General features: G+C 40.0%; 1 protein-coding gene across 1 annotated transcript in view; it reads left to right on the forward strand.

The window, feature by feature from the left end:
- Window positions 1-575: 575 nt before the first annotated feature.
- LOC138297264 (uncharacterized) overlaps window positions 576-16,684 on the forward strand; it is a 141,497-nt gene continuing 125,388 nt past the window's right edge. Inside the window, exons 1-3 of the mRNA XM_069236719.1 lie at window positions 576-733; window positions 1,216-1,255; window positions 6,396-8,318. Coding sequence (XP_069092820.1) covers window positions 599-733; window positions 1,216-1,255; window positions 6,396-8,318 — 2,098 coding nt within the window. The 5' untranslated portion in view covers window positions 576-598. The remainder of the gene's footprint in view (window positions 734-1,215; window positions 1,256-6,395; window positions 8,319-16,684) is intronic.

Below are 16,684 nucleotides of genomic sequence, written 5' to 3' on the forward strand. Positions count from 1 at the left end.
AACAAAGAGTGTTCCGGTACATTAGCAAGTTGCTTAAGTGAACGAGGACTACAACTCCCAGAATCCATTGATACGTTAAATGAAATATCAGAACTGGCACACTGGGTTGTTTGATAACCCTAATCCTTCAATTTCAAATTCAAAATAAAAAGCTAACAAGCAGCAAATTAACCAACACACACATATATTAAGCTGCAACCAGTACAAGAAGAGTTATAGATTTTGCTGCTACCAGATATTTTGTGTGGGGGCCGGGGGTTGTTATACAGTTGTATTTCAGAGAGACTGCAATGGAGAAAAACTGACTAATAAAAAATGTTTAGGCTCCACGCTTAACAAATGTAGAAGGGGTACGCGATCTCCATCCACCCCACAAAAGCACGATTATAACGATCTGAGGGTCCAAACACACATTGAAAAGAAAAGATAAAAAAAGAAGTGCAGTTTTCGGGCCCAGCCCTTCATCCCTTGTGTGTCATAAGGTGGTCTTGCTCTCCCAGGAGCCAGTGGTGTAGCCATTAGTCAATAAAGGTAAGGCCCGTGAGGCGGGCTCCGCCTACAGAGCTTTCCCCGGACGTCCGTGGGTCACGCGCGAACCATGAGGCTGTTTTTGCTGCTTCTCTTCGCCTTCTCTCAAGCGTTCTTCCCTTTCTCTTTAGCTGACCGCCTGAGCGGAGAGTTATTCAGTGCGGTGTTCCATAACAACCAGAATGGGGAGTTTCAGAAAACGGATGTGAGTTTAAATACCTTGAACCCGTGCACTGACGGGGCGGGAGCTTTCAAAGAGATGGAGTACCAGCACTTCTCTACACTTGTGCAATACGTTTAGTGGAAGAGAACTAACACTTCTCGGTAGTGAACAAGTTGTCTAGGATGGCGCGCCCCTACACTCCTATACACTCATTTCAAATACTACCTAAAACCGTTTAACCAATTAAAAAAAAAAAAAAGCTGACACCCCTGCCTTTTTCTACTGGAGTCTTTTTGTGTTTTTCCACGGTTGACGTTCAAAACCTAAATGAATTCCACACATGTCAATGTAACATATCTGTGAAGGGATATAATATGTCAGGCATTTATGTAAATGTTGTTTTAATACATTTTGTACTATACTTGAACTGTCATTTTTATGTTTAAAATAAAAAAATGCTTTAACAATAGTAAACTTGTGCTGCAAATACGTGGGGTTTGTAATGGTATGTGCTTTTTTTCCAGGCAAATTCGGCTCTACAGAAAGCAATGCAGCAAAATCCCGGTAAGAGACTTTGGCTAAAATAGCATAACTGTGAATAGTTCTATATTTCGGCTGCTTGATATAATTTGATTTAGAATTTTACAGGTGGCAGTCTTAGCAACAACACTTTGGTGGATGTGTGAAGAAAACTCGAGTCCTAATGTTTTGTTTGAGTAACTTATACTATTGTCATGTCACTGGCATTCGGCTATTTGTAGTTTTGGTTCCCTTGTATGTCAAGGACTACAAGTTCCAGTATGCAAAGAAAAATTCAGGTTTGGGGGAGTTCATCTCACATAGTACATCTTGCACTCATTGCTCAGACAGTTCTGCGGAGAGACTAAGTAACCACCCTTTTTGTGTGTGTGACTTTAAAATATGTGCTCTTGTCTAAAATATTGATAGTTGACATTTTAAAGTGATTGTGTTGCAGACAAGGCTTGCTTATGATTGCCTCTTTAAATTGCTTGCCACAACTATTTGAGCAGGGATCGCAAAAGCATACAGAAGCAGGTCTAGACATTAACACAGGAGAGCATCTGTCGGGCAGCCCACATTGGCAAACACATCCATGGTAGGTGTCCCTAACATCCCGCATAATGTGTCTCAAGGGATAGCAAGAAGACATAGGATGAGGAGAAGACACTGCTCGGGTGATCGGCCTGATGCTAAATGCTATTAACTCTTTCACTTTCACTGCAGAGTAAGACAAAAACACTACGTTTTGCCCAAATGCTCTCCTACAAAGCCTATGTGGATGTAGTTTAGAAGCCGTTGTCCCTACATCTGTTCATGTAGGCTTTGGCAACCATTTTGAATTGATAATTTCGCTCCGTTTGCTCTTCCAGACGAGAAGCAAACTTCTTGTGTGCCAGAACAAAAATACAGATTAATCCTTCTGATTTTGAAGAGTGAGTCTTTTCCTAAGAAACCAGGGTGCCAGGAAGGAGAAAACCCAGCATAGCCTGTCGCACATAACTGCTCACTTGCTTAGATAGGCTGTGGTGGAGAGTTAAAGACGGTGGGCCCAACAAAACAAAGGTCATTGCTGCCCCACACCTTCAAAGGCGAGGAATACATAGGAGATTTTCTGATATTTATGCTCTAAGCCTTCACTACCGAAAGGAGAATCCGCCTAGAGAAGACAATATTTATCATACCCAGCTAATGCGCATCCAGTCCTTGGTAAGGCATGTTTCATCTCAGAAAAGATGAACATACATCTTCGCAATTGTCAGATCTGAGAGAGACGGTCCAAAGAGCTCCCAAATGAAGACAAGTAACTTCATTTGATTTGGAGTCAAATGGAAAGACATAAAACTGAAAATGGACATTCAAAATCAAAGAAAACACGGATGCTCGTGTAGATTATAAATATTCAGTAATGTGTCCTTTTTTAAAAATCAAGAGTCATCTACTCTATTGTCGATTCCGAAATGCATATTCTAAAAATTTATCCCGATAGCCACCTGATGTTTCGGTAAGAAACTCAAAAAGAAGTCTCCAAAGCCCTTGTATGTCACTTCTTGCGAAGGTGAGCTGGAACAATGGCGGCATACTTAAACGAAACTTAAAGGCCACCAAAATGGCCTCCATGTTAAGAAAGTAGACTTCACAAGGAAATGATGTAAACATCCCACAAATGACCAGTTGCCACCCACTTTCTCTTGCTTTGGCAAAACATTTAATAGAAACATTCAGAGGTTGGGTGCTCCCCTTTGACTTTGGGGGATTACCATGAAGCAAATGTCTGCTTGAGCGCTGAAAGGTAAGCCCTGAAACGTATGGAAAACAGCCCTGATAGGGATGGGCATAGCCTCCGGGTGAAAAGGCTGTGGGTGTTTTATTCCTTGAAATCTATATATACTAAGTCACTCAGTGGCATGCTCAACAGCCTTTGTTACAGGAAAGGCCTCTTGAGTAGGCAAAACATCTGGACTCCACACACTGTTAGATCTCTCATGCATGCTTGTGGGCAACTACTGAATGACTTGCCACAGAAGAAATTGACCTCAGACCACCAAAAGGCCAAGTAGATTGCTTGAACATTCTCCACTCATGCATGCCCGGAAAATCCTTGCCCTTCTGCATAGCAGTAGACCAGGTCCAGAAATATTTCACCCGAGAATGGGAGGCTTCTACTTATTATATCCCAGCCTTCAGTGCCAAGATAAACTTCTTTAATGCATACTTGATGTCTTTGTCCACCGTGTTAGATGGTGTTGTATTTTAATTCTATCGCAAGACTTTCTTTCACCAAATTAAACTTCATGCTTCTCTTTCTCCTCTTGGAAGGACCTTTCATCTCTGTGCCCCACTCTGTTATTTTTGTCCAATCGTTTGCTTCCTCAGTTATCCCTTTTCTGCAGTTATCTTTTGTTCTGGGTCAAAGTTTGATGTTGAACAATTAGTCCTGGTCCCCAAAATGAGTACCAGTGACAACCACCTGCAGCCACTGGCTCAAACTAAACACTAATAATAGGGGTCTGGAGGACTTCTCTCTACTGTGCCCTTCCTACAGTCCAGTCATGTCACCTGGAGAAATTCAGAGAACCCTCCTCTTCTCTTAAAAAGAGAGTACTATCGAGTTCTGAGCCCACAAGTATCTTCCGTCACCCCAGACCTTGGGGGTGTAGGTTTGGGAAGGGCTGCTAGAACAATTTGTAATAATTACCAGGTTCCTAATTACTGCAGATTAAAGGCTTAATTGCAGGCTTACCATGGTACTGGATTCTGCTTTGCTCCCAGTGGTGCCAACTAGTTCTCTGGGCACCCACAAACCCATTGGTTGCCTCCACTAGAATATCATGGCCATAAGTAGCTAATGCTCAGAGCCAGATCCCTTAAATCTTGGGTAAGCGTGAGTGGCAACTGCACACTTCAAACCCATTTCCTAGCATGCTTGGTGCCCTAACGTGTGAAACCAGTTCAGCTACTACTAGTTCTCTAAATGGTCTCTCAACCCCATTACCAGGGGTCGAAAGGTCTGATACAAAACACCACTAGTGACGCCATACTTTTTCTAGATTCCATTGCCTATCTGTATCCCACCCTTTCACTGGTTTGAGGTCCAGATTACCCGTGGGAGGGGACTGTTATTGGGTTTTGACATTTAAGCACATGCTGTTGCCCAATGGCCCATGAAGCAGGACAGCAGTTGGCAGAGTGCATGACTTTAAAGAAAGATGTGCTGCTGAGTAACCTAAATGAGTGCTTTCAGGTGTTGCCACTCTGGCACTCTCTCATTTTCAAAACCAACACTTTGAGTTGAGGTTGTGCAGTTTGGGTAAGTGTAATTCGATTTAAGGAGATTTCGAAGTCAAACATGCATGTTTACACCATCACCTGATATAATTCCTCGGAAGTATCCACCCAGACTTCTTCAAGAAACATTCTAAATCCACATATGTTTGTCTTTGTTATCCCTTTAGGGAGGCGCAAGCAGAACAGTGTTGCAATGGTGACAGAAAAGCCACTTATGCATGATTGGTGAGAATATTTAAATTCTGCTCCTAGTGCCATTGCGGTCCGCATGCCTTTCTCCTGGCCAGAGTCCCTAGATTTCCCCACTTCAAGAAAAGCTGAAACTTATGACATGCTCCTCAGCAGTGAGGTTTCCTTCACACCTGAAAGTGTTCTGCAAATATTCTTCCATCTCGTATGCCTGGAAAGATTTCCTACTTCACCTCTCCCAAAACAATCACATTAATCTATACAGTGGTTATCTCCCATCTCTTAGTTTAAAGGCCTCTATATTGACCTCCCAACAAACTGAGCTCCATGATATTTGACCTGAATTGTTATAACCATATCACCAGTGCTTTTAGCTTCCTCCATTGGCTGCCAGCAAAGAAAATGCAAACTTTCCTCCATTTTGCCCACAAAACATCACTTGGCTTATCAAATGACTGCTTAGCTAGGTAGTCAATCCTTACTTAGAAAAGTATCATCTGTAAATCGCAACCTAATATGTTTCACCATTCATATAAAAGTAATTGGAGGCAGAAACTTCCACGTGCAAGAATCCTCTCTGTGGGATTCTTTCCTATTGCATGTTAGACTGGAAATTGACTTTTATTTAAATCGAAAGGTGAATAGTCAAGGAGGCTTTTGGTCAGTCTTCTCTATTTGCTAGGCTTCTGTTGCCTGCTTTAACCAGGTAAGATGCCTAAAAATAGCTGCTGACAATCTCATTGAGACAACAATCTCATTGAGACAATTCAGATTGTTACCTTGGGCTTTCCCATGTCTCAAAACTCATGGTTATTGGTTTAGCTGTCAAAGATCAGAATGAGCACTGACCGGATGGATTAATCTGTTTATAAGTTCTCAGAAACTACTGCAAGGGGGTTTGCAGCACTTTACCGTTCCCCCAAATCAATAAATAAAAATACATTGATTTGCCTTTGGAAAAACTGAACTACGTGATCTATCATGTTAAAGTACTACAGCTATGTAGTTAGTGTTTATTCTCGAGGAGTAATGGTTTTGGACTGAAAATATTCTACTGACATCTGTTTTCGGACATGTTTCAGTTCTCAGAACTTGTTGAGCTGCTTTTTCCAGAGTTTTTTTTTAACCTGGAAAAGACCAACAGACTGAAATACCCCTCACACCCTATCCCACTCACACTATTTCCCCATAAGTTTTTTTTATCTGCCTTCTAATTTTTATCAACCTTTACTTTCCTCTGTGCAAGGGATTTGCCCTGGTTATTTACCACATTTCTTCCTTCCTTTTTCGGTTAATCAAGAGACAATATTTTCAGCATTGGATACTGACCGCTTTAACAGTATGTTGTAAGCACTAATGTCATCAATACCAGTTCATGCCAATGTTTACTCATTGCATATAGTTCTACAGTAATGTTCTATTTTACAGTTTCACATGCATGGAATAATGGGGCAACGCTGTGCTTGCCTGTTTTTGTTACAGGCATAGATTATAATAATGCAAGTCAGACTGGAAGCATTTCCAAGATTTGTTAGCTGTTCCCTGCTGATTTATGTGCGTTTTAGTTTGTTTTAATCAGATTTCCTTGTCGTTCTGTTTTTCTTCAAATTTAGAGCCATGACACTCATAGTTACAGATAAGTAAATTATTTTTTCATAACGATTTCTCTGCATGAATGGTTTCTGAATTGTTAATTTTTCTTTTCCAGAGTTGGCACAGAATTCCTTGTCCTTTGTTCCTGGTGAGAACTGTCATTCAATTATGATGGAAGATTCTGGCAAATTTTCCCTTTCTATGAATGTAAGCAACACAAATAGCAATATCTGGTGTAACTGGATCATATGGGCAGGCCCCGGAAGACGCATCCTAGTTAATATTACGGGGTTTAAGTCCAATGAGGACTGTGCCAAGAACCAAGATGTGATCATCTTTCATGCTATTGCTTCCACTGCAGAAAGTACTGTGATATATGCATGCTGGAATAAAAGTATTCATTCTTTTTCTGCTAGAGCTCTTGCATTAAATGTTGTTTACATGTCAGGCAGATCTTCCCAGATGGATGAAAGCGGCTACTTTAATGGAACCTATTCCTTATATGAAGACTATGAAAGAAGTAATTTAAAATATCCTTTGCTTTCTTCACCGGTTGCAAAAGAAAAGGGATGGCACCATAACAGTGGAGAAAATAAAACCTCATCAGGTCGTCTTTTGGTTTCAACAATTGCTGCGACCAGTGTGCCAATGATAGGGAGGTACACGGGTAACATTAACCCTACTTCACACATGGCCTCCTCTCTTTCGTTTCCTACGACATCTTGGAAAAAAACAACTTATAGGAGAGAACAGTTCCTCAGTCCGCTAAGACCTACAAAGAACTCCAAAGGTGCACGCAGTTCTACAGATGGTGCTGTGACTTCAAGAAAGGGAGATCAAATACTTATGGCAGTGCCTACTAAGCGGACTACGGCTAAAGATGGTGGTGTCAACATGCAAGGCATTACTGAATCCTCAAGCGTCCCAAAGACCATGTGGCATTTCATGACAACCAAACACCAGGCAAAGTCACTTATTACACTGAATGCCCACACAAGTTCAGAAGAAAATGGAGGATATGTAACATCAACAAATATACCACCTTTTCCAAATGTGAAACAAACTATTCCAGCAAAAAAAATCTACCAGCTTTACAACTCATCTTCACCGGTGAGTGAAAATAGCTACATAGAAGCAGAGATCATAGAGCAGGGCAGTGGGATTATCAAAAACGATTCCTATGAAAAAGGTTTGAGGTTCACTACGGAATCCAACAATTTGAACCAAGTTACAAACATTAGTAAGTCAAAACAGACCTTCTCAATGGAGAAGCCTGTAGGTAAAGATGGTGCTTTAACGTCTTCTCAAATGCAAGATGCATTGTCTCGAACAGTTACAATGCATGTGGGAGTGAGTGTAGCACCTAAAAAGGTCCACCAAAGCGCATTCAGGGGGTATTCCATCACAGCCAGAAGTATACCTCGAGGAAACCCTCTTGTTTCAACCAGCCAAGCTCCCTATTCGGAAATGGTGATCACTACAAAGACTGTTCAGCAGACCCCATTTAAAGACCAACAAATCTCTTCCGACTCCAAGACTATCCAATATTCAAAAAGCTTCCAGGAGGAGCTAAATATGTTTTCATTGGAGTACAAATATGGACCTTCTGCCTATACTTATGATAATGGGGCCTCTCCTGAAAAAGACCCAATCACAAAAAGTGCTTTTTTCATTAAAGCTCGGAAGAACAAGAAGAAGCGTCCCTTTTTTAAACCTCGAAGGAAGAACAGGAGGAAGAATCTTGAAATGGGTGATAAAAATAACTCTGAACCCATATTTCTAGAATTTAGTAAATCTAACCCAGCAGCTACACCACCTGTGAGAGTTGTTAAAGCTTTAAAAACGGACACATCGGTAGCCGCAGAAAATATTGACCCACAATCTCGAGACTCTAAAAGCCCTCCTCCAATTCACGAGTCAACTCTTCAGCTCAGCGGATTTCCTTCAGCGAGTGGCCTTCTAATAGAAAAACACATTGCCACACTCGGCTCGCCCAACATCACTACTTTGGAAGGAAGACAACAGGAGGATCCCTTTGGTATGGATTTTCATTCATAAAGTATTTTAAATTGTGATGCTAGATATTTGGGCTTCAACTGGTTTTGCCAGTGTTAGCTTATATTTCTTTGTTGATCCCCTTTTTATCCCTACTGCATGTGTTAGGGGCTAAGATGAGAAACTTTTGGTATTGGGCGGTCGTGTTAAATCTGGAACCATACATCCATAGGTACATACACCAACTCTTTGGGATCCCTGTTGTGTCGCGCCACGTTATAACTATTGAGAGGGGTGTTGCAGATGCAACCCCTCCTCCTTTTGTGTTGTGGTGTAGCCCATGGGTCACTTGGAAAAGATTAACAAATAGAATGCGGACAATGGGAGTGGTCAGATGGAAGGAACAGTGTGATCGAAAGACCACAACCGTTGTGCCGGAGTGCAGAACAACAAGCGCGCTGTGGTGTCATACCTTAGGCACAGCAAAGCATCGTGCACGACGACATGACAATCCCGTAGAACAGAAAAGCAGAGTCTCGAGTGCATAAAGTAGTGTCTGTTGGATCAAGAATTATGAGTGCACATTCTTGTGCTGTGCCTTGGGGCCCATGGAGATGCTTGTGTAATTTGCCTTACATACATCGTACTGCCTCGTTACAGTGAAAAAAAAACAAGTTGTGTAATGTCTGTAGTTTGAGATTATTGGCAGTTTGTTAGACACAGTTGTAGCTAGAATATAGGCATTTCCCAATGTAGGTACCCTGCAGAGTGCATACTCTAGGGCTCTGCCTGAACTTCGATAATGAAAGTGCTTTATGGGTCTGTTCAGTATGTATGTATGCATTACCATGATTATTCTAAAGTTTTCTATATTGTTGACTTACTTTTCACGTGATAGATGTTATGGCAGTTGCTTTATATACTGGTGTCCAATTGATACTTGCCAACGATTTTGGTAACACTCAGACAATTGCTCTTGGCCCTCAGGCACTGAAAATATACCTGCCATGTGGAATAGGATAACCGACTGGTGTCCCATTACCACTGCCTCACAATCTCTTACCTGATGAAGAGCCCTTTTTGGGACAGATAACCAGCCGGAAACCGGACAGGTTGTTTGTGATTTCCCCTTAGTCTACACCCCAAGTAAATTCACCAACAGAAACTAATGCATTTGTATGATAAAAGCTTTTATGATATGCCTACTTAATACACAACACTTGAAGCAAAATGGTTGAGAAAATCACAAACCTATTGGTCATAGTGAACATAAGGATAGTGAAGAGATAGGGGAAACTAATGATTATCTTTGCCTGCATGTATATCCTGCATGACCTAGTAATAGAAACTGAATCTGCCATCAGAAGAGTTGAAATACACAGTTTGCCTACCTGATTGCACACTGCCCAAACTCAGAGATTACCTTGAGCACCAGGCAGTGGCTATGGCAAATGCCTACTAGCCACTCTTATACCTGGATGAATCTGTCCTCTCTGCCTGATAAGTGAATACAATGCCCTGTTGTATCATTTTGTCCTGATCTGCGAGCAGATGATCTCATAATCGTGACCTGTGGTTTGGATGGTAGCATGAAAAAGTGTGAGACTACACCTGTGCACAAAACTTAGTGTAACAATGAATGAACTGTTGGGTGTCACAGATAAATGTGCAATATACAGAGAAAACATAGGTGAACAGGCATAACGTTTGATAATGAAATATAACATCACAATATCCTTTTGTATTAGTGTTGACGCGAAGAAACCCTAGCTATATTTCAGTCACAAGGGACTAGATAGTGCATTTCACACACTAGGTCGATGAACTGAACCCAATCTGCTTTAAAGAAGACGTAATCTAAAATACGTCATAAACATAATATAAAACATATGATAATCAATTCAACATCAATAGCCACACCAGTTTATTAAAAGTTAATGATTTATTTCCATATATTAACAATGCTAAGGTCACAAAAAAAATTATCAAACTTAAATGATGCGTGTAGAGAAACAAAGGCTGATTTGAATGGCGGATGTATCTAAGTTTAATCAATGTGAAAAGACAGATTATCTCAATGGTTACTACACAAAACCAAAGCAATAGAATCTGAGCAAGAGAAAAATTGAATACATTTGATAATGGTAAGTCAAAAGTATCAATGATTTTTCATGAGTTTGAGATCACCTGACTAACCCCTAATTAGCATCAACATGTTGGACTTCATGTAAAAGTTTTAGTAACATAAATTTGGAAAACATCTAACTATGGCGCTATCAAAAATAAGCAGTAATAATAAACATTTGCAGTTGGTACCTGAAAAACAAGACAGATGACAATTCATACACTTTACCCAATCTCTATGATAATCAGCAACAATGTCTACTTCGTCAGGGGGGGTAGCAACATCAGACACCAGCATCAGGACAGGAACAGGCAGTATCACGAATAAGGGTTGGGGTAGATGGTTTAGAATTTGGACCATATGGTGCACTAAACCATTTAAGCATAAGTTCAGCATTGAACAGACAAAGTAAACTTTGGAAAATAATAAACACCAGCATTATTAGTAGACAAACTGGCAAAACACAAAATGTCAAAGTGACAGATCATAAAGTAAGTCTTTGGAACTCAGGAACTTGGAACATAGACAAAGAGCGACTGCTGCTTCAATAATGGTGACTGAACATTAAATTAAACTTGTTAAATGAAAATGATTAGATAAAGTATGAGGTGAGAAAGTTATGACCAACAGATATCAAAATTATATAAGATGTTAGCTCTAAGCTCTTCTATTTGCTGTTATTTCATTAACGAAATAAATCTAAACTAATACAATTGTATTATCCGCATCCTCTTCTCTGACTTAATCTGTGGACCCTATGTTTCGCACTGATGGAATATGATGTCACAGGAAAATGATTACAAAATTATGGTAACAATTCTCATCGCACCATTTCCTCGAGGGAGGAAAAACACACGAGTTAGAAACATGATTACAGACAACTATACGAATGCAATGAATTAAGTCAAACTGCGGAAATACAACCAGGAAACAGAACACATTAGAAACATTTTCTACAGATAACATTGCACTGTGACCTTGCATCTGCTTCTACTTCAGTCCAGCAGAGGTAATTAAATATACATTTAATTCTGACACTTATTTTAGCAAAGAAGAAAAGACAGAATATTTTCATCAGCTTAGGTTAGCATGGAAAACAAAATATAGGCCTTAAATATGATAGCCATTAAGTCAATCACAATTTTCATAAACACAATAATACAATCAAAATTAATTCACACATTAGTCTTTACGTAATTATATTTACAAACTAAACATTTATATTAAGAAAATCTCAGCTCTCACAATGAGAAACAGAGGTCAGGGCCATACATTTGAGGTCACATATACTGGATACAATCAAAATAGTAATGTTGTCACAATACAGCTTAGCATAGTGCACTGTGTTCTACTGTGAACTGCGATTGGGGTCACTGTCTGCATGACTGCCTCAATGGAAAGGCTAGGGTTAACATCCTCATCAATATGGAGTCAGTTGTTGGAGGGTTAGCATGGCAGTCAGGAATATTCTGTCACAAGAGCGTTCATAGCCATTTGCTGAGTCCTAAAATTCAACCTTAGTTGAGCCAGGCCCTTTGGGGTCTACTAATTAGCCCCAGATTTATAACAGTACCATATGCTGGCTCAGCCAAAGGTACTTTAAAGAGCAGGGGCGAGGGTTAGTGCTACCTTGAAGCAATAGTTTACTGCAGGCAGCAATAGCCAACTGGTTGAGTTTTTGAAAAGGTAATCATACAAATTATTGTTAGATCTGCAGTCGGTTTGTTTCACCGTCTGGGAAGGGAGCCTACATTGAATGGCAACTATTGTGTGTTCTGTCCAGAGTCTGAATCAGTCATACATCAGTCATACATGTATCGGTGAGTTGGGTGATAACTTTCTTCAGAAGTGTTGGCCAAAAATGTCGGGCACATTTTAGAAGAGGAAGAATTCAAGCTTTTTTTTGTTTTTTGTTTTTGTTTGCATCTGCAGAACAAAATCAGTGTAGCTTTGCAGGCAGAAAAAAAACAGGGCAGGGCCCACCAGTTGCGAATCTGAGCATTCTGTGTGTCTGGTGACTACCTTAATGATAGTTGCAGTTGCACTAAGATATTTACATTGCCCGCATCACGCACAGGGTTCCTAAAACCACTTTTCCCAGCCGGCAAGCCTTTGTGCAGCACCTGCCAGCAGAGGGTCCTCATGGTGCTGCAGCAGGCAGGTGCCACACAAGCCCGTCCGGAGACTGGCTTTCATGCACTGTCAGGGGCAGGGTTAGGCAATTTAATGCAATCACCATTATAATTACATTGAGCAGCCGTTAAGCTTGATGGGTGGCACAATTTCCTTTTTCCTCACTGTGAAGAAAAAGGAATTATTGTGCTGAAGGGCATTCTGCTTTAATGCCCCTTTTTAAAGAAAGATCTGAGACAGGCGGATGAGGAACCAGTGGAAACAGGTAGAATATGCTGCAGATTTTTTTTTTTTTTTTTTTTAATTCTCCAACTTTTTCTTTCAGAGCTCTATGCTTAAAACCAAAATTCTGCTATATGTTACCCCAGGGGTGCATTGTCCTCCTATTTCTTAGTTAGGTCTTTACTGGTGTGAAAGACCACTGGGTAAATTGGTTAAGGGGCAGGTTGCTGTCTAAACCAAATTTGAACTGGTGTAACATCAGTCAGTTCACCTTTACTTAATAATATTGTCTACTGAGGATCCAGCGCATGCTTAGGAGCCTTTAATAGGCATCTTCAAAAACCATTTTTGCTATGTTGTTGAAATAGGATTAGCACGTGTTCTACCTGTCGTGTGGCTACATGGTGCTGTTGGCTGTTTTGGGTGTCTCAGCAGGAAACTCTGATGTTTCCATTGCAGACTGGTCTCTGGTCTGTCTTGTCTGTGGTTTGGTGGTAGGTCATGCTCAAGGAGTTGTTGCTGTGCGAATTTGGTGTCAGGGCTGCCATAGGGCTTTTATTCAGTGCATACACACCTATCCTAGATTTTTCATTATGTGCCCTCTTTGGGCTGGTGGTGTGAAATGCTGATATGCTGTTTTTGATGGTCTCTTGATGGTATATTCCAGTGGCAAGTGACTTGGGAGCAACATGACTGGAGCATATTGGGTTCTGTATTACAAATAGGGCACATTTCCGTGTTTGTGCAGCAACCCACCTGCACTTAAAAAAGGGGTATTGGTCCTCTGCAGGCGGGTGCAATGACTGCACCCATCAGCGGGGGAATGTCTGTAGGCTCCATATCACTCCCTTTCTCCATCCAACAGGCTAAATTCAAGAGGCGCACTGACATTCTGCCACCTTCCCGTGGTCACTGAGTGCGGCACCTAAATGCCTCTTGTGTTTGTGCCCACATCTATAATATGGTGAATGCAGAGAGGGAATACAGTCTTATGATAGCGCTGGCCCACATGCAGCCCTAGTGTTATCAGTATGCAGCCCCTACTGTAATAACATTGGACCTTGGAGGTGCACAAATAGGCACACACACCTGTTGTACCTGTGAACGCGGAGTAACCCTAGCTATTATCTGTCTGAATAGTGGATTTCACACACCAGGTCGATGAACCAACCAACATTATTTCAAGGGGACATCAATTGTAATACGTCATAATTATCATAAACAACATATGTAATCAGTTCAACCTCAATAACCACACCAGTTTATTAAGAAGTTAACAATTTTATTTCCCTATATTAACAATTCTAAGGTCACGAAAATAATTCTTAAACACAAATGGTACATATAGAGCGAAAACAAGGGCTGAATCAAACGCCTTATATACCTGAGTTTAGTTAATGCAAGTAGACAAATTAACTCAGTGGTTATAACACACAACCATAGCACCAGAATCTGAGCAAGAGAAATTGAACAAACAAAGACACATAAGAAACACATCATGAGCATGTGAGAACACCTTCCTCACTAACCATTAATTAGCATTGACGTGTTGGGCTTCATGTAAAAGTTTTTGTAACACAAATTTAGAAAAACTTCTAGCTCGGGTAATATCAAAAATATATGCAGCAGTAATTAGTCAGTTGCAGCTTGTACCTGAAAAACAAGACACAAACCAGATCACAGTCAATACATTACCAATGGTCTACAGATAAAAGCAACAACGTCCACTTCATCAGAGGGACACCATCAGGCTCCAACATCAGGAATCAGGTCAGAATAAGGATAGCGGGAATGGTTAAGATTTTGGGCTATAAGATATGCTAAACCGTTAAAAGAACAAGAACTCATGAGCTCCTAAGAGAACTCAAGAAGAACAACCCCCCAAACAGTGGTGGCAGAACGTTCTATTAAACTTGTAAGTGAAAGATTGTGTTAACGCGTCCCTCTATGTTAATTTATACACATTAGGACTAGTTTTTTAGGCCGATTAATCTTTTGAACCAGTGATGAGACACCGTAGAACGAGATAACTAATCAATATGTCAAGCAATATGTCAATGATGTTATCAACATATATTACCACAATGTATTTCACTTTAGACATTGGTTAAAATACCCGACGCAACCATGACCTTTCAGTCATGAATAACCACACCTTGTTGGAGTTTTGTGAATTTTATTCCCTATTGATTACAATCTAATAGCAAGAGTATTAATGTCAAAACTATGAAGCAAAGAGCATAGTCACAATATGGCAACTGTGATAAGGTTTTGACAACGCAAAGATCACAAACATAAACATCGATATATGAGGCACGTAGATCCGAATGCATAGAACATGATATACGCTTAGTTCAACATAGCACAATGTCAGTCACGTCTGTTGGTGTCAGTCAAAGTGAATACATAATCTAACCACTAATTGACATCAGCATGTTGGACTTCATGCAAAATAATTTAGAACACCAATTTGGAAAAAAAAAACATCTAACTAGGGTTTCTAACCAAAAATACAGCAGTTGGTACCTAGAAAGGAAAAGCATTTAGACAAATTACGATAGCAATTGTCATAGTTACCCTCCTCGGAATGAGTCAGCATACAGGATCAGTCTTTGTCTTCAGGGCATCAGTTAGAGCGCCAACAGTCTATTTCATCTAAGAACAGGGGACACTTCCCTCATAAGGAGGGAAAGTGTAATGGGGCAGTCTATGGATGAGGATGGTTTTGTCTAAGTCTCAAATCACCAAATAGAGTGACAGAGTTTCTGGATGCAATCGATATCATTCCCTACCTAATGCTCTCGAGTCTCCTGTGTCATGAGTTTTTATCCCTTTTTCATAATACATTCCCCCAGAATTCTATTGGATAGTCACTACACCCCACTATCTTCAACCTATCAAATTATACATTAAGTAATGCATTTGTCATTTCATGATAAATTATAATACTTTGATTGGTCTTCATAATTGACGTTTTCGTAGGTGGCTCATCCGGGGTTACTTCATTTTCTGGCACGTTCATCAGGTCAAAAGTTCCTTTGTCCATGGTCGAATGTCCTTGGAAGTTTCCATTTTTGTTGCAAATCGTATAAATCTTATACTAAAACATCTAGCAAGTGGATGGGAATATAACTATCATTGATACAATAAGCGGAGAAAAGAACAAATGTTGGGTCATGGCCTTTTGCGAGTCAGCACACGGAAGAAACAGAAAAATATGTTTTAATATGAGAGCTATACGACTAAGTTTTAAACTCACGCTAACTTAAGACTCATGGATTCTAATAAACATAATCCTTTTAGATGTTAACATATTCAATTAATCATAATGCAAGCAATTATTTCGACATTAGTATATAAGTACAATAGCAGCTTCACACTTATAATTGTGTTAAGAATACATTCAAGTGGATAATATTTTGTGATCGTTTTTGTATGCAGCATTGTTAGATATAAGCATTTCACGTCTAATATATATAATATTTAAACTATGCTCTCTCAATTGGATGAGACGTGAGAATGTTATGACCAACCAGAACATTAACAGATATCTAACAGATATCTAAACAGTTATACATTAGTTTTACACCAAGTTCTCTATTTGCTGCTGCTCCATTCTTCTCTTACGTCTCATCTGTGGATCCTTTGTTCCCACTTCACCAAGAAAATGAACATGTGGGAAGAACGATTTACAATGTTTCTTTCCTTTCACCCTCGAAGAAAACACACAGGTTAGTAACATTTTCCTAACAATAAAAACAGTCAAAACTACGGAAACAGTTGAAACATTTTCTATAGTTGCATTACACAATGATCTTGCACCTGCTTCTGCTCATGTCCTGCAGATGTCACTGTTAACACATTTATTGGTTAAGCACACTCTTCTCTGTAAAGACAGAATAATGAAAAATAATTCTATTTAGCTTAAG

The sequence above is a fragment of the Pleurodeles waltl genome, chromosome 5, assembly GCF_031143425.1.
Source record: "Pleurodeles waltl isolate 20211129_DDA chromosome 5, aPleWal1.hap1.20221129, whole genome shotgun sequence".
Classification (NCBI taxonomy): Eukaryota; Metazoa; Chordata; class Amphibia; order Caudata; family Salamandridae; genus Pleurodeles; species Pleurodeles waltl.